This window comes from Zosterops lateralis, assembly GCF_965231275.1.
Source record: "Zosterops lateralis genome assembly, chromosome: 6".
Classification (NCBI taxonomy): Eukaryota; Metazoa; Chordata; class Aves; order Passeriformes; family Zosteropidae; genus Zosterops; species Zosterops lateralis.
In genome coordinates, this window is record NC_139761.1 from 54,337,008 (window position 1) to 54,364,365 (window position 27,358).

Sequence of the window (27,358 nt, forward strand, 5' to 3'; positions counted from 1 at the left end):
ACGGCGTCCCGCTCACGCCCCGCCCCGCGAGTCTCGCGAGAGGCGGGCGCTGCCACCGCCTCCTCCGCGGCGCGGGGGCGGATCTCGCGAGAGGTGGCGGCGGAGCCGGGCCTGGCGGAGCGGTGGCGGGAGGCGGCCGCACCGGAGCCGGTGAGTGCGGGCGGGCGGACGGGCGGGGGCGGCTGGCGGGCCCTCGGCACCCTTCGGCCCGTCATACCGGGGCTCCTGCCGGCCGGGCCGGCGCCGCTTCCCCTGCTACAGGGCCTGTAGGATTGGCAGGGATCCCCGGAGATCCCCCGGTCCGAGCCCCCGCGGCGGCAGGCGGCACCGGAGCCGAGCCCAGGTGAGCCGGGAATGTCTCCTGAGGAGGAGGCTCCGGGAGCACCCCGTCTGCTGCGGGCTGCGGTGTTCTCACCCCCCAAAGCCCCGCAGACAGCTCTGCCTGCGCCTGCCGCCGTGCCCCGGCAGCTCTTGTGTCGTGGGCAGGCTGGGCACGGCTTGAATTCCTGGTTTTCCTCTTGTGTTGTTCATTGGTAGCACCTGCAGTCGCTGCGAGGCCTTTAGAGAGACAGTGATGTTGCTCAGAACTGCCTGACAAGGCGTCGTGTAATTCCTGAGCGGTCATTTACCCACTCGAACGGTTTTATGATGAGTTCAGTATCTTTATAATTTTTTTTCGATGTAACCGTATTTTATTTGCAGAGAAGATCAGCTGTTTATATGATAAATCTGTCACAGCACAATTACTTGTTGCAGTTGTCTGTCATTAGTTTTTTTCTTTGTGTTCACCTTTGTCTGTAGCTACTGTGTGTGCATCTTCTTCCTCTTTATCGCTGGTCCCAGCCAGTGTGTCACTTTAGAACCCTTTTCTTTCAGAATTTGGATCGAGCTCCATCATAGACCTCTCCCAGGTTTGTTCCTGTCACTTGTCTGGCTTCTTTGTCCAAAGGAGTGGTTGAGCCTTGTGTCTTTTTGTTCTTTGTTGTTGGCTGCCTCTTACAAATTTGAATACGTGTTTAAAATCCGGCTTTTCAGTAGCCTTTTGACTGTTGACACTGTTCTCTTTATTTCTCTTTGCCTATATTCTTCACTAATCACATTCAGTGATTCATTTAAAGAGCACTTAGCTCTGTAGTTGCTTCAGCTTTGTTGATCCTTTCCCTGGAAGATGCTCCCTTTCCTTCCTAGGCTTGCCAGAGAAACCCAGTGTCCCAGAGAAACAATCCAAATTATCACCCTCACACTATTCAGAGTTCATAACCTGGTGGTGCACACTTGTTGTCTTTTTTCTGAGCTAAAACACGTGTCTCTGCATCATCTGGTGTCAGATGCCTGGAATTCCTATAGCTTGAACACAAGTACAGTCAAAAGGAACTGGATGATTTTTTTTCCTCCTTTTTTTTTTTTTTTTTTTTTTTTTTTTTTTTTTTTTAAATCCATTTCCCTGTGGTTAAGGAAGACTGTTGCACTGTGTTTGGCAGGTCTCTGTGTCTTGGCCTGAGTCTCTTGCAAAACATCACAGAGATTTTTATTTTCTTTTCATATTAAGCCCCAGATTGCCAAAGGCCTTTGAGTGTTACCCCTGGGTTTGTACCATTTCTGTCTCCAAACCTCACCGTGCATCCTGCCTGTGCTCGTGGCTGCCCCCTGTGCAGATGGTGCTGCTGGAGGCTGCTCTGGGAGTGTTCTCAGCACGTTTGTGTTTGTGTGTTAATGCCAGGGGGTTAAGAAAGACAACAAGCTAAAGCAGCTTTCACATCCCACACTAAATTCCTTCTTGAAGCCCACTTTTCCTTTTAGGCACAATTGCATCTGAAAATGGTGAACAGCTGATGTGTGGATGACATTGTGTGTTAAATTAGTAACAGATGTCATCACTGTTGGGTTTTCTGTCACTTTGTTATAAACTGTGTGTTTTTTGCAGCTTGTGTGCTTCAGGCTGGGGCTGCTCTGTCCTGTATTCATACACAAAAATCAGAACCTCATTCTCTGCCAGTTCCTTTCAGCACAGCTTTCTTTATCAGTGTTGCTTAAATCTTGGCCTGGTGCTGTTGCTTGTCAATGGAAGTATGTGTCTCTTTAAAATATGTATGAAAGCTAATTTAGGCTTCATTTCAGGTGTGGAAAGCCGTGTGTGTGTGTTTTCTTGCTCAGTGAGATGTGTTGTCCCTGCTGGGTGCAGCCACGGGTACAGACCTTGCTTGTTTCCTCAGGAAATGTGTGGCTGCTCTGGTGCCCTTCCTCTCCTCCCTGGAGTGGTGGAGCCCTGAGCCTGCCGGCTCCCCCTGTTTTGGGGGCCACCAGGGCTGGGGACAGTGACAGTGGCAAGGAGCTGGGTTTGCTCCCTTTTCCTGCACTCAGAGCCACCATTCTGCTTTTGGAGGGAGAAATTGCCCCATTCACTGGGCTTTTTACAGGTGGAGCTGGGCAGGTTTCACACAATGAGCCCTGATACAGAGGGGGAGCTGGGAGTCATCTGCTTCCAGTGTTAAATAGTTGTTTTATCTTCGTGTTCCCTTTAGGAATTACAAAGTTAAAGCTTGCAGGCTAGTCACTGGATATCTGTTGTTTATGCTGCTATAGATAGGAATACCATCAGCTTCCTGTGACTGCTCAGGGTTTTTTTTCCTTTTCCCCCCCCCGCCCCACTTGCTCATTAAGAGGAGCTTTAATCCTGACCTGCTATGTTAATGTTGAGCCTGTAGTGCAAAGGATGTCTCTGAACTGTGCTTTAATTGGTGTCAGTTTGATAATATTTCAGTGATGATAATGTATAAAGCTGTTTTATATGGCTGAATTGTGACTGATGTCTGCACTAGTTTGCAAGAAACTCACTTGACAGGTATGGGTTTCCATGGTATGTGGTGTTTGCATTATGAGCATGTGTCCTTTGAACTGCATTTCTTAATTAGGATGTAATGTCACCGTGCTTGCATTCCCAGTAAATCTGACTTGGAAGTTCCTTTTTGTTGTTGCTGCTTTTGTGCTTTGATGACTGGAGGCAGTGAACAGCAGACCGTCACCACTTACAGAAAGTCTAAATATTTAATCTGAGTTTTGGAGTTTTCTTTGTCACAACCAATGCCAGGTTTTGTCCTTCCCGACTACCCTGGTTCACCTTTCCAGGGCACTTTGCTGAGGGAGCAGGTTAGAGCAGAGGAACCTCTGAAACCTGTCCTGCTTTTGGAAATGCTTCTGACCAAGGCTCAGAGCTGAGTAGATGCCTGAAGTATTACGTATTAGTTATTTGAATGTTGTCCTCAGTCCTGGCAGCAGGAGCCACCTCAGCAGGAGATCTTTGCTCTACCTGATGAACTGGTGGCCAGAAGACATCTTGGCCCCCTGCCTCAAAATTGCAGGGTATTGCAATCATCTTTTTTAGTAAGACTCCAGATTTTTGCAGCCTACAGGTATTCTCAGCAATTACAGTGTGACTGGCTGGCTGGAAGTGCATTGATGTTGGTTTTGATTAGCTTTACTTCTTTCCTGAGAGGTTTCCAGAGAGCATTTTCTACTCCCCTGCTGGCCTGCAGTGCCTTGAAAAATGCAAGTCCTGCATTTCCCAAAAGTGCATGTCCACTTCTGTCCAGCCCCTGATGTCTGAGTCTTTCTTGATCTGCTCAGCAGCCCTTGTGTATTCCATTTTGTCATGGCACAGAACTGAATATCCTTTAAGTATTATTTAAAATAATCTGTTCGACATCTATCACAAATTGGTGGGTGATACATCCTTTCATGAGCTCTTTAAGTAGTGCTGTAAACACGTTAATTACCGTGTTTTGCAATGTCTGGGGTGGCTCTACCACATCGACTTTTAACTTCTCAAACCCACTGGGTGCTTACAATTCCCTTGTACTTCAGTAGCCTACAGCTTTCATAAATTAGTGATGATCCTGGCTTCAAGTTGGTGTTAGCAAATCTGAAGTGTTCTAGCTGTCTGTGCTGAAAGCTTTGGAAATTAAAGTCTGCTTCCTGATTCCCTATTATTCCCGGTGATGATTCTCTGGAGTATTTGCTTTCTGTAGAAGGGTATGAAATCATTCTTTACACCTGGAGAATTGCTAATTAGCTAATTAGAATGTCAACCACTTTGGCCAATATACCAGTGTTGTGTGATCTGCCGAGGGTGTTTGGATTTGATTCTTTATTTCATGTGCTCCCAGTGCCTTTTCATCAGCATTCCAGATGTGGTTCCTTGTTTTCATGGAAGGCTTAGAATAGAATTTGGGCCCAGGTACTCTTGCAGGAATGTTTTTGTTTTTCTCTTGTACACAAGGTCAGAATGTTCCTCAAAACGTGCTTTGTTTGTTGCCTGCAGGGTGAATCCATGCAAAAAAACCCCCCAAAACCAAACCACAGCTGAAACATTCTTTTCTGCTGCAGTAAAGAGTGTGTTTGCAGAAGTGTTTAAAAATTAATCAGGATGACTGGTTAGTTGCTTCACAGAGTTTATAAAGCACTTTCTAATTGAGAAAAGAAACTGTTTTCAACAGAGCGAAACAAAAGAGTTCCTTATTTATGGTCTTAAAGGTTTGTTAAAACTTAAAATAAAATTGAGTACATTTGTTTATAGTCTGCACAAAAGCGCTATCAGCAGTGGTCAAGGAGAAAAAAATTGGCTGCATTACAGCAGATTGTTTTTTAGAGAAGTGTTAATTGTTGAGATGCTGTGGAGTGGAGGATGGAGGGAAGACTGTTTATACTGTGATATGCTTGGAACTAAACAAGAAGTTTCACAAGATGTAGCTTTGGACACTTGGGATTGTTTCCCTTCCTTTCATAGCTGTGCCCTGGTTCCGAGTTGGGTGCCAGCCTGGCACTTCATCAGCGACACTGCTGGGGTTCCCCGTGTGCTGGGAGAAGGGAATGCTGTTGTTCATGGGAAGCACTTCCATTTGTTTGTTTCTGTCCTTCTGTGGCATCTATTGTTTGTAAGGGCTTAAGCATGGAGCTGCAGAGCAAGGCACATGGAGGAGCTGATCCTACTCTGAACAGGCTTTTCCCTTGAAGTGTGTGTGGACTTGCATCTTCCTGTTGAATTTTCTTTATAAGAAAGATGAGGAGAAGGCAGGGAGTGTGAGACAATTTAAGGAAGTGGCTTTAAATTGGCCACGCAGCTGCAGTTCTCATAAAAACAGCTGCTTCTGCACATCTTTTGAGTAGAAAAGCTAAATTCAAATATTGGCCTTTATGCAAAGAATCAAAACTGGGTGCTGGGTGCCTCTTTGTCCTAAGGCTTTGGTGTGTACCTGAGAGGGTGAGGTGTCCATAAATCTCTTGGATGGTTTTGAAGGGAAGAGAGGGTTTGTGCAAAGAAACAACAGCTTGTCAAGAAGCGTGTGGTGCTCCAGGAGGCCTGAGCTGCTGCTGTGGTGCTTTAGCAAAGCCTGGGATGAAGCAGGGCCTAGCAGAGGCAGGAGCTGGGTGATGGCACGGTGGGAGCTGTGGTGTCCCTGGGACATTGCTGCTCCTGCCTCTGTGTGGCACACGCTGCTGTTGCCATGATCAGCAAGGCTCCCTGTGTACCTGCCTGGAGAGGCTCAATATAATGAAGACGGTTTGTTTCAACTCAGGATACAAAATGTCTTTATTCTTGTATTGCTTGTGTGCATGGTATTGCACCTCAGCTGGGAAGGACTGCTCCTAGGTTTAGAAACCAGCCTTCCTTCCGCTTGTCTCCTTAATAATATTTTTTCTGTTCTGACACAGGTTGTAGGTTTCTCCTTGTTTCTCCTGATAAATGTGTGTAGATCCTACAACCTTCTCTGTGTAATGTCCTCACACACTGACTGTGCTTTGCTAACCTGACTGTCCAGGTAATACACAATGAAATGCTTATCAGGGCTGCTTTTTTTAATGAGAAAGTTGAATATTTCCTGTGATTTTAAATAAAATGCTTTTTCCTTTTCCTGACTCTATATGGACATACCTGAGCTTAGGAGTCTTCCAGTCAAAGTGCATATAATAATAGAAACTGTAACAGGAAAAATACCCAACCCTGTGGTGGAGACTGTATATTTTGTATTAAACCTGTTTGCTTGGGTAAAACCGAACATGAAGGCAAAACTTGGATGCAACCAACATTTTTAAGAAGCTTGTTCTCTTCTTCCCCCTGTAATAAAAACTTTTGGGTCTAAATTTAGCTAGGAGAATCTAAATTTGCCAGGAGAGCTATTCCATTTTCCATGACTTAAAGGACAGTTTATTTGAGAAGTAACTTTGTTTTAAAGAGGTCGCAATTGCTTTGGGACTCACTTCCACACAGGATGTTTCACTGAATGTAATGCAAGTCTATTAAGAGTGAGATGAAGTAGAGAGATGATGTTTCTACAATATGTAGCTTAAAATTGTAAAGAAACATAATAGACTTCCTGTTGTTTGGAAGGTTTATCTGTCTGTAATTCAATTTTTTTTTTCAGATGTTTTGCAATCATCAGCTGATCACTTGTGGCTGCTTTATCATTTTTGTAACCAGGTCATTGTGAATTATCCAAGTCTGTTGCCACGAGTGTCACTTAGAGGTATGATTGAACACCAGCCTTTGGAAGTTGGCTGTCTCTGCTGACAGTCACAGGGTGGTTTGATGTGTGAGAGAATTCTGAAGGGAGGTGAACATAACATCAGACCCCACTTAAGGAAGGGTACTTATTATATCTATTTTTTATTAAGCTTTTGTGACTTTTCTGCAAAAGTCAGTGAAACTGGACCATGTTGAGTGTTTCTAAGGATTGCTGTTGATTCCATTTTGGAGTGAGGACTCAGATATAAATGTTAATTCTGTTTTCCTCTTGGTCAGCCGTTCAAATCATAGAACTGTTGGTCTCTGTTCTCCACTTGGGATCCTCCTTTGAATTAACTTTGTACATTTGAAAGAAAATCATGATATGTTTGTCTTGTGCTTTATAACCAGTGACTTTTCTGTTTGGACACAGTGAATTTAATTGTTGCAAAACTGAAGTTGCCTGCCAGCATTTATATTTCTTATAACAAAATACTCTTTTTAGTGCAGGTATCAGCAAAATGTGTAAAATATTATTGTCCTGCAATTTCTGCTTCAGTGTATCCTATTTTTCTGTAATCTGCATTTAAAAAATCGAAACCTAACAACACTAAATTCTGCATGTCTGACTTTTTTTTCCTGTGTGGCATTACTTAAAGGTAAACACTGCTCTCTTGATGTAGGTTGTGAGTGCTGCATGTGTGCTTTTCAGAGCAGTAGTGTGAGGAAGCTGGCAGTGGAATGGCAGGACGGCCTCATCCTTATGACAGTAACTCCAGTGATCCAGAGAATTGGGATCGGAAATTGCATAATAGACCTCGTAAACTTTGTAAACATTCAAGGTAGGTGCTGTGTCCCATCTATTGCATCTCAAAATCTACACTGAAAGTCCATCCTAAAGGCTACTGTATCTGGTTGTGGCAAGTCCTGTCATGAACGTTGTAATTCTTCTTACAAGGAACGCTTCTTAATTATTTTAAAAGGTGTTTTCTGACCTGATTTGTCAGCTTCCCTAATCTGTGCTTAGAGTTCTTTTGCCATGGGTTGCATTTTAATCCTTTTCTTTAAAAAAAAAGAAAAAAAAAAAACCAAACCAAAAATCACAAAATGCCTTGTATGCATATCAAAGCACTGGTTGAGTGATTAAATATATTAATTTTTTGGGGGTGCTTGCTAGGAGTTATATCCCTAAAATGTGTGCAACCTGTCCATGGTGAGAACTAACAGTTGCTTGCATGCCAGTATCACTCTCTGTTGCACTTTCTTTGTTAAGCTGTTTGTCATATCTTGCTTTTGCCTGCATCCCTCACAATAAGAATGTTTTTTTTAAATGCTTCTTGATTTGTCAAAATGGTGAAATTAATTAGTATTTTTCCAGCGTACAATGTTCAAAAATGGAACTAAGCAAAGCAGTTAGTCACCTTGCAAATGTATGAGAAGAAACATATTGCTGGAAAGATCTTTAAGCATCCAAATAAGTGTGTATCTTCTAAGTACTTTGCCCTTTTAGAAGTGCTAAATATAACTGAAACATCTCTGTTAACAAGCTAAAATTGTTAGTTATTCAAGCTTTCCTACTGGCAAGAGGATAGAAAAGAGCTAAGGAGCACATTCAATACCAGCAACTCATTTCACATTTTAGTTGTATAGATGCAGATAAACTAGGCTCAAGTGTTGTCCAAAGTATTCTGTAGGCAATTAATACTGTGGGTTATTTTCCTGCCATTAATTCTGGAATGACTGTGAGAAATCCAAGAGGGCAGGACAGAAGAATGCAGCAGTAATTAAGAGGCTCACGGGGAGACCCGTGTAATTAGAGGCCTGTGCTGTGGGTAGTGGAGTGGTGAAGCAGACCCGCAGAGGGTGGCTGGTGCTGTCGGTCAGGGTGGGTCTGTGGGGTGCAGCTTTGCTGATGTTTTTATTCAGGTGGTGGTGTCTGGGGGAGGGTGAAGCTGCTCCGTCTTTAGGATTTTGGTTTGGCACAGCCTGGGCGGTAGGACGGGGCTGTGTTGGGAGTGGGGCTGGGAGTGCCCCCGACGCTTCCCTGCCGAGCCCAGGGCAGGGGGTTCAGCTCCGGGGATCTGGAATCAAACCTAAAACTGACACGGGAGAGAGGAGCTCTGATGGGGCTGTCAGGAACTGAAAGGGGCTCGTTAGCAGCCGTGGTCTGAGAGGTCTGACACGTGCTCTCCCTGTGACCGAGTTCAGGGTTTAACAGGGGGAGCCGAGGACAAGGGCCTGGTTTGTCTCCTGCCAAGGACACGGTCTTGTTTGTCACCTGTCAAGGACATGGCACTGCCACAGCAGGGAGAGTTGGAACACGACTCTCCAGCAACATCATGTGGTCAAAAGGGCTCCTGGGTGGGCAGTGGAGTTACTCCAAGTCCGGTGTCAGCAGTTCAGAATTGCCTCTAATCAACATCTTCCCCGGAGGTGCAGAAGCTGCTGAGTGTCTTCTGAGACAGGGCAAACCCAAAGGTTAAACAATGGCTCTTGATCAGTCACAGAAATTATGGTGATGAACTGTAGTCAGTGGACAAGTTTGAAGTAAAGTGTGGTAGCTGGAAGCTGCAGCTGGGTAAATCCAGCCCAGAGGAACAGGACACATGTCTGACCATGTGTGGTCTGGGGTGGATTATCTATTTTGGGGAAATGTTTCAATAAAAAGCTGTGCAGCTTTCTGCAAAGATTATTTGGTGCTGATAGGAGTTAACTCAAGGACACCCATGGCCTGTGCTTTTCAGAAAAGCTGCTGTTGATCATTTCTTGCAGTCTGAATTCAAGGGTCACACATCAAAAGGTAGGAAATCTATGCCTCAAAGATAATTGCAGCTATTGGATGTATTTCTGGCAAAACACAATTTGTTTCCAATGCTGAACAGCATTTTTATGGAAACTTAATGTGTGTGTTAGGTATATAGTACTCAAGCTACATCTCATAATTTTATTTTTTTTTCCCCAAAGAAAGTGTTTTTGGAAATCTTTGAGATTCTAAATAATAGTCGGAGGTTGTAATAGAATAATGGATGAATAAGGATAAATATTTTGTTACCTTAATACTTTGAGATACTTGATTACTTCAGAGAATCTAATTATTGGAAAATGGTGTACTTTATTCAAAAGCCTGAACAAAATAATTGGATTTTGTGTGGCTGCATATAGACACATTACTATAGTTTCTGACTTAATTGACACTTTTTCCTCCAGACAAGTGAAAGTCTATGTGAAAACTAGTGTGAAGGGGGAAAAATGCATTTGGAAGTGTAAGTTGTAATAATGTAACTAGAACTGTTACATTAAAAGGTTTGAGTACACCAGTCTTGTTTGACTTACTCAAAATACACCTTGTTATCATCAAGAAGAGAATACTTCTGGTTTGAAAAACATAATGGCGAAATAAGAGCTTTGTAATAAATAATCTCAACAAGGGAGCAACACAGGAGATAGATGCTTAGCTTGTCACTTCTTGGTGCTTTGGAGTGTTTAATCCTCCAGCCTTAACATTCTTAAAATAGCTTAGATAATTTTCTTGACTCATAGAAAACATAATCTAGGGCTGTGAGCAGCCCTGTGTGTAGGGCCTGTGTGGCAGCAAGGGAGGTCAAGGGTCTATTTGGGGCTGAGGACATGGGGCAGAGCTGTCCAAAGGGGAATGGATTGAAGCCTCGTACAGGTCAGCATTATGTCCTGTTCTCCCTAATTTGGTGAGTGACCAGTTTTATAAACTTGCCAAGTTGTACTGTTGTTTTTTCTCTCCTCCTGTTTCTTACTTATTTTGAGGTGGGCAATGGAATGGAAGACTCAGAAGGGAGAGACATGGAAAATAAGGACTAAAAATATAATGCATATGATCCCTGGTATAAATCTGCAGAACCTGTCAGGGTGAATTTATGTGGTGTTAAAGATGACTAAATAATCATACAAACAGTCCTGTTTGTCTAAGCCATTACAGAAAATTCTTGCAGATGCTTTTTATTTAAATACCTGAATAAGATCAGGAAGAAAGTGTTTGGGAACCATATGTTGAATTAACAGTGGTGAAGGCTTAAATAAATGGTCTCTGAATTAATATTTTCATTATTAGATGTTGCTGTTCTGTACTTCTTATTCAATTTTTCATCAGTTATTAGTTTCCCACATATAATTTCTCTATAGTGTCGGGAGTTTTTCTTCTTGTACTGATTGCTTTTTCTAGAGTTGTGGTGAAAAACTTTTGGCTTAAATTTGCCTCTTCCTTAAGATTTATCCTGGATTTAATTTTCTAAATCTGCTTTTGTTTTAGTCCCTTTTGACAGTTTCTTATTTGTTCATTCTGTTTAGATATTATTAGATGCAAAGTCTTGCCTGCACTACTGCATTTATGAACAAAATGTGACTCTGCTTTGATTCTGTTGCCATAACTCTTGGATCTTTGAAAATCTTCAATTGCTTTTTCAATCTTGTCCACAGATGAGCAGTTACTGTGCAGATGCTAAATGCTGGGATTTCCCCCCCCCCCCCCCCAGTATTATTTTTTCTGGCTGGGAGGATGCATTCGTGGATTGTGAATGGAAGTGCCCCATGTCTCAGTATTTTGTAAAGTAGGTGAAGCATCCCCAGAAGAGTCTCCTCCTCATCTGTGGAAGGATATCAAAATATATAATCTGTTTTCCACTGTGGGACAGGTTTTATTTCTCTTCCTGTGATCTCTGCAGTTGAACATTTTGCAGCATGGGGCAGGCCTATACGAGGTATGGCATGAAAATAATGAGGCTTGATTTGCCATGGGCTCAGGTCATACTGTGCATCACCTGCTTTCAGTTCACTGCAGACATGCCTGCTCCTAATTTCAGCCTGGCAGATCAGAATCTCATCTGGCCTTTGTAGGCAGCAGGATGGAAAGCCCTCAGGAGAAACTGAGGTGGGCTGGGAAGAGCTGGTCTTGGCATCCAGAAAAATAGTGATAACTTTCAGAAACACTGCTTATCAGTCTGTTAATCTTCTGTAAGGTACCAAATGTATAGTGACTGATCTTAGAATTGTGGGGACTGGGGTTTTTATTTCCTTTTTGACATCCTTCATGTCTTCAATGACAGCTCATTGACACTGCTGAGAAGGGAAACTTAGGATCTTCCTGGGCAAAACCATGCACTAAATCCTCCTGAACTTCTTCAGCACCCAAATTGCCTTTACCAAATGTTATCAGATATTATTTGTGGTGGACTTTGGCACGTTTATTTAGCACACAAAGCACTTTAGAGGTGATTATGCTCAGAACTAGAAAATTTTTTTATGGACAACTTTTCTCTTCATTGTTTGTACCTTTAATCTCTGAGAATGGAAACTGTAATGGCTGCATAGAGTTTGTGTTTGGTCCCAGTTCTTCTGAATTTGAACTTCTGAAGCTGTTTTTTTAACAAATGGAGATCTTTTCCAGTTCTAAGGAGGATAATATTACTCTGAGTTTCTTAGTTTGATTTTTATTTAACATCCATGTTGAAAATGGAGCAGAAATTGGTATATAAATAAAAGCAACCAGCATTCTTTAGGCAGGTCTTGTGTTTGGGTAGCTTGGTAGAAGTCATAAGGTGTGAATGTGTTCCCTCCTAAAGGTTAAGTCTTTGCTGCTTTAAGAAATCCCTTTGGCAACGGAACACTTCACTCGTGAGATCCTTTCCTGAAATGGAACTGCCTTACTAAGAAGTACATTACTCATGGTTGAGAGAACCCACTGAAGACCAGAATTATGTGAATATTAAAGAATTTTGAGGGTGGAAAGTGTTGACAGAGTTTCTGCTTTGAGCTGAAGGAAGATCCTGTGGCAGCCCCCAAATTAAGCAGTGAGGATTCTTTCTGAGGGCTTCCTTACGTGGAACCTCAAGTCAAGTGTGGCTTCTGGACTGTGTCTCTGTAAGATTTTGGGGGGTCAGTGTCCTGTCCTGAGGGGTTGTTTTGTGGGATGTGGGAGCCAATCTATCCATGGCACGTTGTTTCTGTCTGATGGAGGAGTAAAGAAGAAAACACTTCCTAATTCTGCTGTGGAGAAGAGACCCCATTTAGGGAACCAGGGCACTTTCTCTTGCTGCTGGGGGACTGTTCTATTAGAGGCAAAAAATGCCTGAGAGAGGTTTTTCCAGCATGCTTTTCATGCAGCTTATTATAGCCATGTCTTCCTTGGCTTATACTAAAGGGAAAAAAGGGTTTACAAGGCAGATGGATGGTTATTCCTCCCCTGGGGCATGGGGAGGGTGCCTGTGTGAACCATCACAAAACCCTAAAACCAGGAGAAAATTCAGTGGTTCGGGTAATTGAAATTGTATAAGCAGAAATCTTTGTTCCATGTGTAAAGAGCTGACTCTTCAGCCTGGAATGCCGATGTTCTCCTGCCTTTTTAATCACAAGTCTCTTGTTTTTCCTACTGCCTTCCCTCTCTATTACAGCAGTTATTTGCTGAACAGTGCTCCTCATTTCTTCAACTTGCATCATGTTTTAATTTCCACCCCGCGACATCTTGATTGTTATTTATTGTAGGGACTTACTTTTAAGCTATTCCTCCAGTGTGTTGTGACTCCTTAGAACAGCCTGCAGACATTCTAAAAAGAGTAATTTAAATAAAGCTGTCTCATAGTGCCTAGTTATCCTCCCGCCAAAAAATCTTTAGAAAATTTTGCCGACTCGTGTATTAATTCACTTTGTTGCTTGGTGGGCTTGCCTTGATGACCTATTGATGTGCAAATGCACAGTGATTTCTGCTCGGTAAATGTACTGATTCATATAATTAGATACTGATGATGTTTAAGTTATTACGAAGAATAGTACATTTTCCCTCGCTTAAACTTGGAAAAAGGGTAAAGCTTAAACTGGCAAAGGGGTACTTGTAGTTAAAAAACAGAGGTTGTGCTGTCTCGTTCTCTTGCTCCAGCTTATAACTCAGGTGAATTCACTTTAAGCATTAATCCAGGCAGACTTTAGGGGAACAAACGGCCCGTCCCCTGTAAGTCCCGCCGGGGCCGCGCTGTGCTCACACACTCCGCGCTGTTCCCGGGGAGGTGCGGTGTTCCCGGGGAGGTGCGGTGTTCCCGGGGAGGTGCGGTGTTCCCGGGGAGGTGCGGTGTTCCCGGGAAGGTGCGGTGTTCCCGGGAAGGTGCGGTGTTCCCGGGAAGGTGCGGTGTTCCCGGCGCCGCGCGTGTGCCGGGCCCGGAGTAGCTGCGGCAGCCGGGGCTGGCTGCGCCGCCCGGCAGCGCGGGGCCCAATGGCTGCGGGGTCACACGTCAGCCGCGCACACGCACGGCTGAGTCAGGCTCGCCCAGAATCCCGGCGCGCTGTGCCAGCGCCTCGCCGCGCTCAGCCCGCTCAGCCCGCAGCGAAAGGGGATGGAGGGAAAAGTGAGGCTTGCTGACGGCGCCCCGAACTGCTGAAGAAACGATGGAAATATCAAATATGCCGAACTTAACAAGTAATGCCAAAGGATGCTGATCTGGCTTTCAAAGCTGCCTTTTTGGAAGGAACAGAATTCCTTTGTGCCCTGATTCCGAAATTGTTCCCGTGCTTCTGTGTTTCCTCCCTGATAGACACGAGAGGAAGGTGCGTATTTGTTAAGGGGAACAATGTGCGGGCATTATTCAGGAGAGAAATGAGGAAAAGGCAAAGTACTGTCCTTTGTGTGCACAGGTCAATTGAAATGTCTGCTGACAAAGAACAGGCTTGAGGGGGAGGAAGAGGGGCATAAGCGCTGTCGTTGTGTAAGTCCTGGCAGGATGAGCAGAAGGGATTTCTTCTAAAGCCTCGGAGCATGGCAGCTGTAACTTAGTGTCTAGATAAAGCTCTATAGCCTGATTCTACAAGTGTTGATTATGGGAATCACCCTAGCAAAGGGTGGATCTAAGTTTATATTGTAAAGAGAGTTAATAGAACTTTTAGAAGATAGATGGGTGGGAGAGGGTAAAAATCTTGGTTAATTTTCCACTGCTGTGTCCTTTTTATTTATTTAGGGTTTCAGGGTGGGTTTGGGAGTAATAACTATGTTGGACAAGCACCATAATTCTGTGTAGACAAGAGCTGGTTTTATAAAACAAGTATGTTTATTGGCAGTATTCAGTAGGATGCACGTGGAGTTTTTATGTTGGAATACATGCTAATTATTTTGGCAGTAGAATTAATTCGGTCTAATGACTTCTTTTAATAATTAGTAATATATTCAAAGCAATCTGTTGTTATGTATAAAGACAAACTGAAGCTCTCCTTCCACAGATGACTCTAAAGCATCATTAAATTGAAGAGCATTTACATTTTTTAAAAACAGCTCTTCCCTTAACTGCAAAAATAGGAAGCATTACCACTATGACAAGTTGCCATTTTGATGGTACTTCTTTTTCCCTCCTTCACATCATATTAAATAGATTTGCTTAAATAAAACCTTGAGCTTATTTGGTTTTCTTCATGAGGCAAGTGCTTTTAAAGAAAATGCCTCATTCCCCTACAAAGACAGAACGTCTTTGATCCCTGTCTGAGGGGGAAAATAATTTCTATGACTGACTTAAAGTTCTTGAATGGGTGTAGTGCACATGTTCCAGTATTCCTTTGGAGCCAGGGAAAAATGAGTATTGAATTTGTGAATATTGCCAAAGTACATGAATATTCATGAGGTTGTTTGGTTGTTTTGGTTTGGGCTTGTTTATTTGGGGGCAGGGAAGGATGCTTTTTTTTTTTTTTTTTTCCTTGTAGAAAAGTAATTGATAAAGCAAGATGTTCTTCCCTTTTATAAACTTTTGGGTACTAGGTGGCCTTACATATATGGGGCTTTTTCCAGCTTTAGTGAATGAAAGGATGAGGGTTTAAAATGGTGTTTTCTTTGTTCTTTTTCCTCTCTTACGTTTTTAAATTAAATGTAATGTGTCATTCAGCATGCAGGAGAAAATTCTGCTCATGGGTTAGTGCTGTGCTTTATGGCTGCCACAGCCCAGAGTGCAGCTGGTGGTCAACAGCCGAGGAGTCTGTTGAAAGCTGACTTTGCAAACACTTCTTTTCAGGGTGAGATGGTCATTGTACCTTCAGATTTCCTTCTTTCTTGGAGGCTTAAAGTAAGGCTCTGTGCCGGCTCCACTGCTGTGGCTGAGATTTCAGGTGGATACAGTGTGGCAGCCACAGCTTCCTGGCACTTGGAACTTGCAGTGTTCCACTGCTGTTGGAGGAGTCCTGGTGGTGTGTTTGGTCTGCATGGTGCTTCTGTGGACCACAGGCGTTCCTGTTCTTCAAATGGGGCAGCTCTGCTTTGGTCAGTCCTGTATCCACTGGTGTAGATTGGCAGGAAGCTGCAGCAAACATCACGGCTGTGGAACTCCCCAGTGAATGCCAATTTGTCTTGCCTTCGTCACTGGGGCCAGCTCTGTACTTAGTCCCTGACATCACTGCTGTGCAGTGGAGGCTTTGTGCATTCCCTGCAGAAACAACCTCCTGGCTTGTTTAGAGGTGGAAAAGAGGATGTGACCAAGTGCTTCTGTCAAATCAAAATTACTTGGTAGTTCTGATGTCTGTCTTTTTCTTCGAACACTTCCAACTTCTTCTAAAGCCTCTTTACAGGAAAATAAAAGTCACAGGTCTTCTTTCATATGTACTGGCCACAAATGAGCTCGTTTTTCAGAGTAACAATAGAGCAGCTCAGGGACACAGCTTTCCTAGTCAGGTATCTGATGCCTGTCTCTTCTGACATGCTAAGCTCCACCTCTGTGTTTTCTTTGTTCAGGTTTGTTAGTTTTCTCGTTCATTGTAGAGCAGAGTTGTGTTTAAGGGGTAGCACTGATCATGCTACTGAACGCATGGAACTGCAAGTTTGTCGGGTACATACCCAACAGATCAAAGAACTGTTCTTTGTGAACTGTGACTCAACAGTGATGAGATTTAAGATTGACATTTTAGATGGCTGTTACTAAGATGAATGAAGGTTCGTGATTCAGGCAGTGTTTTCTCAAGCCAAACTGCTTGAATTCTTAAAAATCTTCCAATTTTGGCTTGGATCTTGTGGCTAATAGATGGTGTGTCAGTCCCACGGTTAGCATTAATCTGTACATTAAAGGAGGAAAGTACAACATAGGAGCAAGCAAATGAGTCCTGTGGCCAGCTGCAATTTGAACAGCCCTTTGAAATGACTTACTAGTCTGTCTGTTTCAGAAGCACTTGATTTACTATTCAAGGATTGTGTCCTCCAGCTGGCAGCCTCTGCCCGTCCTGGTGTGGTGTGTGCTGAGCTGAACTGATGGCCCAGGCTCCTCCAGGATGGCTGTGGCTGGCAGCAGGAGCAGGATAGATAATCCCTGAGCACTACCCCTCTCCTCCAGGCTTGCTGGCTGCTGGCCCCAAAGCAGAAGTAGCCCCAGTCCCATTCGGGGAGGTGCAGCTGTGCCTGACACGGCCCTTCCTTGGGGCTCCGGAGGAAGCGAGGTGCCAGCTGAGTCAGTGTCGCTTCCTGTAGCACCTGTTCTTATCAGCTCCTGGGGAGAGATTATTAACTAGGGTTTGCCTGCTTCACTGGGAACTCTGAATCACTGCTGGGAGGGTAATGTGGCTTTAGATGGTTTTCTGGATTAAGAATCACATTTTAATTGCCTTCTCTGTTAAAGAGGAATTCGTGTTTGCTCTGCCAAAAATACGTGATAAGCCTGCATCCCATTACGGTGGTTCAGTTTCATTTTCTAGCGTGTTTCCCTTATTTAAAGCAAATAGAGCTCTTTAGTTTCTGAGAAACAGTGAGTCATGCATTTTGATACTATAAAATGTGACACCTGCAAAACTCTGTTTTCTCACAGCATGGTTGGAAATGTTATCAGGTCTAGGATCAAAGCTGTGCTTCAACAGAGGCCTGATCACATGAGGCTTTATTGGGATTTGCAGAGATGTTTTGTCACCAGGCTGCTATGTAGGTGTTTGAGTACTCCACACGTACACACCCCCTTTTTGTGGCACCCTTGATTGTACCATAGCATGCAAATACAAATGCATGGATAACACACAGACCTTCTTTTAAAAAAAAATAAATCTTTTTTTTTTGAAGTTTAGCTGTAGTAGTAGTGAATATTGTTATGTTTAAAGTGGAGCTAGACTTTGGTCTTGAATTCGAGACTGTAATCCATGTTTCTAATAATTAATGGGCGTGTTTTGAATCTATTAAAATGGTTGTATTATGTGTGTATATGTCTGTCTCAAAGAAAAGGTGCAAAGGTTTTCCCAAATTGTTGATTTTTCTTTTTTGGAGGTTTACAGATCTCACTCTTGCAAATTTTTGCACATTTCACTTTAAAAATAAAGAATTTACCTTTCTCTAATAGAGAGGTAAAACGAGTAAGGAGATAGGTTAGCCATGCTGAAATGTTATAAATCTTAATACCTTCAGAACTGCATTGGAAGTCCTCAGGAAACTTCCTTTTAATGGAAGTGCTTGGATCATTATTCTTGGACTGTAAATCTGAGTGTTTTCAGCCAGAAGCAAGGCTTGCAGTTCTTTTTCCTTATTCAATAGACCTTTGGCTGACTCCACATTCTGAAGATGCGTTTCTTAGTGAAGCATATTTTAAGCTTGGCAGGGAAGAGGATTGCAGCAGATTCCCTCTGCACCAAACTTGTGCTTTGTTGACAGGAGATCCTGCCCTCGTTCAGGCAGGGAGAAGTTCCTGTGCCTTAGTGAAGGTACATTTCTGACTCCTTGCCTTGTGCTAAACCCTCATCTGTCACAGCCTTTTTGTTCTCAGTAAAGCTCCTCTTCTTATCAATCACTGAAACCTGACACTGCAACATCTTGCGCTAATGGAAAGCCTCGATTTTTTTTTTTTTGTCATTACCTCTAAGCAGCCTAAAGAGGACACTGCTCAAGCTGCTTGTCCAGTGAATGATTTTATATTTGTTGTGCTTGTCTTAGGCCAGCACTCTGACCTCTGTGTTCTCCTACAGCATTCCTGCAGTCATGATTTCAGGTCTCTTGGTAGGAGTTATGGGATCTGCAGGCTGCAAGCAAGTGGGGCATTGAGGTTCCTCTGGGAAATCATGACTCTGCTTTGTCTGTCAGGCCTTGTAGCTGTGCAGGTGTCTGTCTGGGTTATCCCCTACTTCTGAGGCTTTGGCAATTCCTTCAGTTAAACCCATTAATAAGGAGTGTTGTCATGCTCACACTTGAAAGGTAAACAGCAAAGGAACTGCTTTAGGAATTCTGGTGGGGTGCAAGGAACACAGACGTGTCTGTGCTGTCCAGACATAAATTTGTCTCTTTTAAAGAGGATAAATGGAAGATACAAGGATTTTTGGTAAATTCAACAATAGCTGTTGCAAGTTGATTTTTAATTTTTAGACAGTTCCTGAGAGTTGTGGATCTCAAAACTGTCTAGTTTTGTTGGTTGGTTTAATAATTGCAAAATGTAATTGATATCTTAAATTGAGTAATGTAACAATCACAGTCTAGAACACCTTAAACTATTATATTAAATTTGCTGGTTTGGAACAAACATCCTACTTTTAACTGACAGTCTGGTAGGTCGTGGCTTTGATAGTAGAGTTCATGTTTGCTGCTGGGGTTGTGGTGGCTTACTATTGTTCCTTTTAAGAATAAGTGAAAATTTAGAACAGAATGTGCAGAAACAAACTCTTGGCTGGTGTCTTGATGTGTCCCCTCATTTAAGACTGACTACCTTTGCAAAGAGCAAATTGCAGGAGAAGTGTAAAGTCAGCCTGTGGTCTGAGAAAGTTTTGCCAAAATAGGTTACACTGGGAAAAAAATAAATCATTATTTATTTAGAACATTTAATTTAACAGTAAGAATAGAAAGAAAATGCTCATTTGTATTTGACCTACCTTATCTGGAAGAGATTTGTGTGAATCCATCTTCACAGGCAGGCTCAGCTGATCAGGTGCTGTCTCTGTCAATCACACAGCAGCAAACAGGTAATTCCTGCTGTCTCCTTAACGATCCGAGTAATTGTTTGTAAATACAATCATGAGTACAACAAAGGAAATGGAGCTGGATAATCCTTATTTCGGAAAAATGTCCACAGAGTGTGAATGCCTTGAAAATTTAGATGTGTAAATGTCTCTGAAATTGTGAAATGCTGAAGTTGTCACTTATTTCTGTTTGCAGCACCTCATCCCGTGTTGCTAAAGGAATAGACTACACCAAAATGAGCCTCCATGGTGCGAGTGGTGGACACGAGAGATCAAGGGACAGGCGCAGGTCCAGTGACAGATCTCGTGACTCATCCCACGAAAGAGCAGAGTCTCAGCTCACTCCATGCATCAGGAATGTCACTTCACCAACAAGACAGTATCATTCTGGTGTGTGCAGATCTCTGCCATTTCAGGATTAAAGTTATCTAAGTTTGAGTACTATTTTATTAAAGGAATACAATAAAAAGTGTTATTTGTTGGTGGCACAACAGAGATATTTTTTTACATGTGCCCTGGGCTGGGCATACTTTTCTTTGAGAGGCTGTAACCTTTTTTTCAGTCTGCAGTGTGTATTCCTACATTCCTCTTACTCAGTTCAAATCACCAGAACAATCTAATTTTTAGAAGATAATTGACTGTATACTTTGCCTTTACTGTGTAGGGTCTAGGTATTTGGAAATAGAGGAAATAGGGATTTTTTTTTAAGTGACAAACCATGGTTTGTTTCTTTGAGATGTGGCAACAACTATGATGCAATAACTTCTGTATTATGTTGAGTTCCTTTTTCAATACTAGAGTAGTAAATTCTCTTCGTAAAACCTTTTGGGGAAGATGAGGTGGATTTGATGTCTAGAATCTCATAAATGGGCAGTTATTTTTGAAGTTTTTTTTAACCAGAATAGATTTAAACAAAATAATTTGTCCTTAAATTCTGTAATTGATGTGTTTTGTGCCTGGAAAGACTCAAACTATATAGCACTCCTGTAAATCTCTAATTTCATTTCCTGTTTTTTCTCCTTCCACCTCGTTGCCACTGAAGATCGGGAGAAGGATCACAGTTCATCTCGGCCCAGCAGCCCCCGGCCCCAGAAGACGTCCCCCAATGGTTCTGTGGTCAGCATGGGCACCAGCAGCAGGAACAGCAGCCAGTCCAGCTCAGATGGCAGCTGCAAGGCCGGGGGGGAAATGGTCTTTGTCTATGAAAATGGCAAAGAGGGAGCTCGGAATGTCAGAACTTCCGAGCGAGTAACGCTCATCGTGGACAACACCAGATTTGTTGTAGATCCTTCCATCTTCACTGCACAGCCTAACACAATGCTGGGCAGGTTTGTATCTTTTTTTTTTTTTTTTTTTTTTTTTCCTTAGTCTCCAGTTGATACAGAGAGCCATAAATCCTTTATGGATAGTTGAACTGTTTAAATAGCTGTTGGACTCACATTGCTGCAGCCGATCTTGCTAATGTTTAATATTACCAGTTTGCAAATGTCTTTAAGTAAAAATCAAGTGCAAGTTCTCTGGTTTTGGCAGGGAAGCCAAGAGATGTCTGTTACCTAGAGATGACAGCTAATAAATAAATTACCATTTCATGATGTTCCCATTTCTTTCTGTCTTCCTGGTCATTGCTTCTGTGTTGCATCTGCCTCATTCTTCCTAATTTTTAAAGCTAGGTGCTTCATAAAACAAAGTAGCATAGTGAGTGTAGACAAAACAGCAAGGAGGAAAATCTTGAAGGTATTTATTTTGCTTAGTGAGCTTACTCTGATGGTGTTCAAGCTCAGTCCATTTATCTTCTGAAATGTCAAATAATCAGTGTAACAGCCATGAGCCACTCAGCAGAGAGGCTGAATGCTCAAAGTGATCAACATTTGAATGCAAGTCCACAATATGTGTGTAATGTTTTCCATGGAAACTATAATGAGCAACATATTTATCATGTTTGCTTGGTGGGAAAAGATTCAATTCTTGACTTGCTCAAATTCTGGTTGGTTTTGCCCTGTCCAAATGCAGAGGGCACCACTTAAAATCTTGCATCAAGAAAGAAAAGAAAGGTTTGTCTGTGTCACTTTGGACTTGGCTTTTTCATTAAAATACAGCTATTTCTCAGCACATAAGGATATAATCATATTTAAAATACTTACATATAAATCTTTTTGCCACAGTGCAGGTAATAAATGTGATTAAACAATTTTTGCTCTGTTTAAATCACCACAGTGTGGGATAAACAGTACCTGGGATCCTATTTTGTGAAAAGTTTGGTGAGTCACAGAGAAGGCAAGAAATGCTTCTCTGTCTAAACTGTCAAAGGAAATAAATGGAAGTAAGAATGAGTAGAATTAAGTAATTGATTTAAAGCACTTGTATATAATACAGTACATGCATACATGTGAATATCTAGACAGACTGGAAGTGTATCAGCTGAAAAAAAGCATTGAAATAGTTTCCTTTTCCATGTCCAGCCTCAGAGTAAGTGGTGCTGCCTAATGCACTGGGTTTTTTTGTGCATGTGTGATGCTGAGTTATTCTCCCTTTGGGATTGGTTCAAGGAACAAGCTTATTTTATCCTCTGCTAATTGAAAAGTAGGTTAATAAAGATATGGAATTACTGCTCTAACATGCAGGTTATTTATAAACCCACTTTTCCTCAATGTCAGTCTGCAGGACACTAAGCAGGAACAGGAGGTAAAAGTAACTGTAATAATGTATTATTTGCCTTAAGCCTGTATCCTGTTAGACTGCCTTTTTCTAAATATTATTTCTTGAAGAGTGGTCAGAAAAGACACATCAGATCATGAAGTGACGAACATAATCCCAGCTGAACAGAATGCACTGCTTTTCCCCTGCAATTTTTGTACAATTTCTTGCATTTTATTTTTCTTATTTACAAGCAAGAAAACCATAGTAAGGAATTCTAACCCAAATTACTTTCATTCTCGAGCAGGATGTTTGGATCAGGCAGAGAACACAACTTTACACGGCCCAATGAAAAAGGAGAGTATGAAGTTGCTGAAGGAATTGGTTCCACTGTGTTTCGTGCTATTCTGGTGAGTTTTTAGGGGCAAATCCTGTTAGGACAAGCACTATTAAGAAGCAAAACTTCTTGGTTTAATCCTACCTGCATATCTAACTTTTGTGGATGGCATAGATACTGCTCTTTATATTGTTTAGTAGAGGGGGGGAAAATGCTTGCTATGAGCCCCCTTTTCCTAGACATGGATATGTGACAGTTGGAGAGAGAGAGAGTACACACAAAAGAAACCAAACATCACTGCTGCCAGCAATCAGTTCACCTTTTCCTGTGGGTTTAGTTCAGGTGTATTTTGCCCTTCTAGAGCTGAATTTAGGTGAAACAGAATACTGGAAGGGAACTTCCCATAGCTAACAGGAGTAAAGCAAACTTCAGTCTGAGATGGAAATGGTCCCTTATTTAATATCCACACAAGGAAGTAGAGAGCTGCTGGGCTGCTTTGTCAGCAGTCTTGGAATGGGAAGAGCTCCATGGAGTATAGATAAAAGCAAAATTATCAGTATTAATAGTTGTCACTTAAATAATAATTTTAACCAGAACTCACTACTCTGAATGCAGCTCTGAAAACTGATAAATCTGGGGACAGGAAGATTCACAAAGTTTAACATTTGTTGCTGTCTTACATTTGGAGGCTTTCTTTGTGGCGAAGGTATAATGAATGAAATGATGAAGTGTTTCTGTTGGTGGATGTTGTGCATTGTGTTTTTTCTCGGTGCATCCTGCAGGATTACTACAAGACTGGGGTGATACGCTGTCCTGATGGGATATCCATTCCTGAACTGAGAGAAGCATGTGACTATCTCTGTATCTCCTTTGAGTATAGTACTATAAAATGCAGAGATCTGAGTAAGTACAGAGTTTATTAAATAATTTGAATTATACAAATTGACTTAAGTGTGCGTGTGTTAATTCTAAATCATGTCCTTTATTAAGATAAAGAAGATGGCTGGCACTACATGAATAAAATCCATCCCTTTTTATCTCTTACGTAATAAAGCCCTAAAACCATTGGCTTTATGTTCTTTGAAAAATAATGTCTGATATTTCAGCATCTTTTTCTGTGCTGTGGTCCCCCTGTGGAATACTTAGCTCTATGATTGCATTTGCAGTACAGATACAGTAACATTCAGCGGTACATTTGCAGAGGACAGGGAGGTTAATTTTTTCAGCTCCTTGCTTAGGAGAATGAGGCTGTCTCCCTGGTGGCAGTAGCACAGCTTTCCTGGTGGAGTGGGCTGCTCCAGGGCTCCCAGCACGTGCTGTTCTCTCCAGCTCCTTCCCCTGAGCACAGCCCAAGCCTTGGCCTGTGCCTCTGGTTGCTGTGCTCTCCCTGTGTGTGCAGTGCAGGGCCAGCCTGTGGCATTCCTGCTGGGAATGCTGTGCAGGACACCTGTGCCTTCCCCAGCAGGGCCACCCACCCTGCCACATGCCTGAGCTCTCTGTCCTTACAGGGATTTAGCAGCTCCTGCCCTGAGGGCTTTGAGAAGCTTTGGTTTTAAGCTGCTGCTTATGAAACGTGGGTTGTGTGCTCTGCTCTCTGAGCAACTGGCTTAAATGATGTTTCTTTTAGGAAAACCAAGAGCAGCCTTGCACAATTATCAAGTGTTTAGCAGTAGTAAAATGTAAAGGATGTCCCAAAGTCACCCCTCTGTCTGCCCAACACTGTGTTAATATCTGCAGGACAGGCTGGTCAATATTCAGACAAGGTCTGAACTTACATAAGCTTATAGACCAAGTGTCTTTACACCTGTCTGCAGTAATGCTACAAGATAAACAGATCTACTCTTTCTTTATTGCTGCCTTCATCTCTTTACCAAGCTCTCAAATATGCCTGTGCTTAACATTTTCTTCTAGGTGCTCTCATGCATGAATTGTCAAATGATGGTGCTCGCAAGCAATTTGAGTTTTACCTGGAAGAAATGATTCTCCCCTTAATGGTAGCCAGTGCTCAAAGTGGGGAGAGGGAGTGCCACATCGTTGTGCTGACAGATGATGATGTTGTTGACTGGGATGAAGAGTATCCCCCCCAAATGGGAGAGGAATATTCACAAAGTAAGTTTATCCTCATTGTTCCCACCAGGCTGTGGTAGAGGTAGCAGTGAATGTGCTGGTTTGAAGTTGTACAGAAATAAGGCTCTTAGTTTGGGTAATTTTGCTAAATATTTTGTTTCACAGAAGCATATGTTGCTTGTTATGCTCCAATGTAATTAAAAAGAGAAGCTAATTTTTATTATTAAGGTATTGTCAACCAGTGAGGGGGAAGAAAAAGCTCTTCTTCAGGAAGAGCTTGAGGAGAGAAGTGAGTAGGAGTCATGTGGGAGAACAACTAGAGGTTTTTTTGGAGGAAAAGAAGTGTTACTATTTTTGGAGTATTACAGTTGTGTGGATGGTGAGTTTAAGCATCTGTAAATGGACTGTACTTCCCTGCAAGGTGTGCACCCAACCCATTTCCCAGTATCTTCAGCTGTTTTTCTCTTGAGTTCTTCCCCCTCTTTTGAAATAGAAATAGTGGAGTAAAGCAAAACACTGGAAAAGATAAACTTCTGTGTTTTAAGGCTAGAATGTTAATATTTGGATATAGGGATTTTTTTTCTCATTAAAATGTATTTTTAGTTATTTACAGCACGAAGTTGTATAGATTCTTCAAGTACATTGAAAATAGAGACGTGGCCAAATCCGTTCTGAAGGAAAGGGGCCTCAAGAAGATCCGACTGGGCATTGAAGGTAAGGGAAGCAGTGCTGGTACTCTCCCTTTCCTTCAGCGTCTGCTGCACTTCTCTGCTTTATGGTTTTCTCTGTAGCTGGAAAAGCAAGGGCTTGATATTGTCTTTCCTGCTGAGGTTTGGTGACAGGATGGCCAGAGGGGCAATGGTACCCAGCTAGAACACCTGATTATGGGCTCCAGACTGGTGTCCGAGCTGTGTCTGGCTGCTGGGCTCTGTGCAGACAACTTGGGTGCCTTCTACTGCCTTCATGACTTGCATCTCATGTCCTTTGCCCTTTACTTTCCACACAAAATCTTCTCTGTGCTCTGTTTGAGTAACAGTGCAGCTTTGCATATTGTGGTCTTGGGCTGGTGTCCTTTCCAGGGTGTGAAATGAAAAATGTTGTGCTAAATGGCAGGCAAATCTTCTTTCAGGAAGTACAAAACTTTGCAGAGGATCAGTGAAGTGCAAAGAAATACTGATCTGAAATAAACATGTAAGTTAGGAGGCAGCTCTGTAAAATCTCACCGAATAATCTGATTTTTATCGTAAATGTAAGAACTGGCTTTCTTTGCATTACATTTTTCTTCTGATTGTTGACCCAGATATTTTAGAATCCAGCCTTTATAATTAGCAGGATTTCTATCATTCACTCACCAAGTTGTCATAGTTACGTTTGTAATTTGCCAAGAAAAAGCAAATGCTTTTAAGTGGTGAGCTCTAAAATAACTAATTTCAGCTGAACAAGGTGGGAGCCTTTTAGCTAAACAAGAACTGGCCCTGCCTGTAATGCTGGCTAATAGCAGATTATTTCTGCTGGCATTTCTTGGTTTGACAAGGAACAGCTGTGGCACCCAACTGTGATGCTGATGCCCTGTAGTAATGTGTAAAATGGACAGCATTGTCAGGGGACAGGGGAGAGGTGACTTGGACACAGCAAAACCTTCTGCACTGGCAGTGCTGATGGGGCTGTGGTGTGTGTCCCAGTAGTGCTGATGGGGCTGAGCTCTGTACAGTCAGTGCTGATGGAGCTGTGCTGTGCTGTGTAAAATCAGTGCTGAGGGGGCTGTGCTCTGTACAATCACTGCTGATGGGGCTGTGCTGTGTGTCCCAGCAGTGCTGTGGTGTTGTTCTGTGTACAGTCAGTGCTAACAGGGCTGTGCTCCTGCCTTTTCCAGGGTACCCCACGTACAAGGAGAAGGTGAAGAAGCGGCCGGGCGGGAGGCCCGAGGTGATCTACAACTACGTGCAGCGGCCGTTCATCCGCATGTCGTGGGAGAAGGAGGAAGGCAAGAGCCGGCACGTCGACTTCCAGTGCGTGAAGAGCAAATCCATCACCAACCTGGCGGCAGCGGCGGCGGACATCCCGCAGGACCAGCTGGTGGTGATGCACCCCACGCCGCAGGTGGACGAGCTGGACATCCTGCCCATGCACCCGGCCCCCAGCAGCGGCGAGCCGGAGGCCGAGGGCCAGAACCCCCCGCTCTGATCGCGCCGCCCCCCGCACGCATGCTCCCCACGGTGACTGTCCTCAGCTCATCCCACACGGCAACGCCAGTTTCTCCATTGTGTTCCGGTGTTTAGGATATTGCAGCGGGGCCCCGAGGGATGCCCGGTTGCTCTGGGAGGAGCGCGGCTCCGGCGCTGGGCTCGGTGACGTTCGTGTCTGTGTTTACCAGTAGGTTTGTGACGTTGGTGACTCGTGAGCTGGCCTGGCCCCGCTCCGCGGCAACGCTGTCGTGGCACAGGGTCAGGAAGCAGAGTGGGAATTGATAGCAGCACTTTACAAATGGTTGAGAAATGGAATTTGAAGCCATTTTTTATAAATGTATTGCACAATACTAACAAAGTGCTTCTATCAAAGGTATTAACTGTACATAGTTTTGCTCTGAATAGATTGACCCTTTTGAAGTTATTGTATATGGTTGAGCACAAAACTACTTAACTCTTGGGTTTTTGGATTGAGGACGTGATTCAATGACCCACGTAACATCTTGTTCGAGTTCTTTAGTGAATTTTTTCACTTGTTTGCAGCGTGAGCCATGTTCAAAAATTGTGAACAACAGACAGGGGCTTTATCTTAAATTTTGCCTTACCTTAAGCTGTTCACAAATATTTATTTAATACATTTTTCATAAGTGTCATGAAATAGGAAAATGCAAATGGTTCATTCTTCATTTATTAATGATTGTAAACAAGTTTTTCATGCAAATAAAGTTTCCATTA

General features: G+C 42.9%; 1 protein-coding gene across 7 annotated transcripts; it reads left to right on the top strand.

Annotated features, from left to right (window-relative positions):
* Positions 1-92: 92 nt before the first annotated feature.
* Positions 93-27,349, top strand: BTBD10 (BTB domain containing 10). Of its 7 annotated transcripts, XM_083863424.1 has the most exons (10): positions 126-150; positions 6,476-6,521; positions 7,183-7,341; positions 19,596-19,789; positions 20,442-20,727; positions 22,341-22,443; positions 23,153-23,273; positions 24,282-24,479; positions 25,041-25,151; positions 26,311-27,349. In XM_083863424.1, the coding sequence occupies exons 3-10, from the start codon at positions 7,241-7,243 to the stop codon at positions 26,619-26,621; spliced, it is 1,425 nt and encodes a 474-aa protein (XP_083719550.1). In that variant the 5' UTR covers positions 126-150; positions 6,476-6,521; positions 7,183-7,240; the 3' UTR covers positions 26,622-27,349. The 7 variants fall into 7 exon arrangements, with proteins under 7 accessions (XP_083719554.1, XP_083719550.1, XP_083719551.1 ...); XM_083863425.1 differs by lacking the exon at positions 6,476-6,521; XM_083863426.1 differs by lacking the exon at positions 126-150 and having other exon boundaries at positions 6,420-6,521; positions 7,212-7,341.
* The last annotated feature ends 9 nt before the right edge of the window (positions 27,350-27,358 follow it).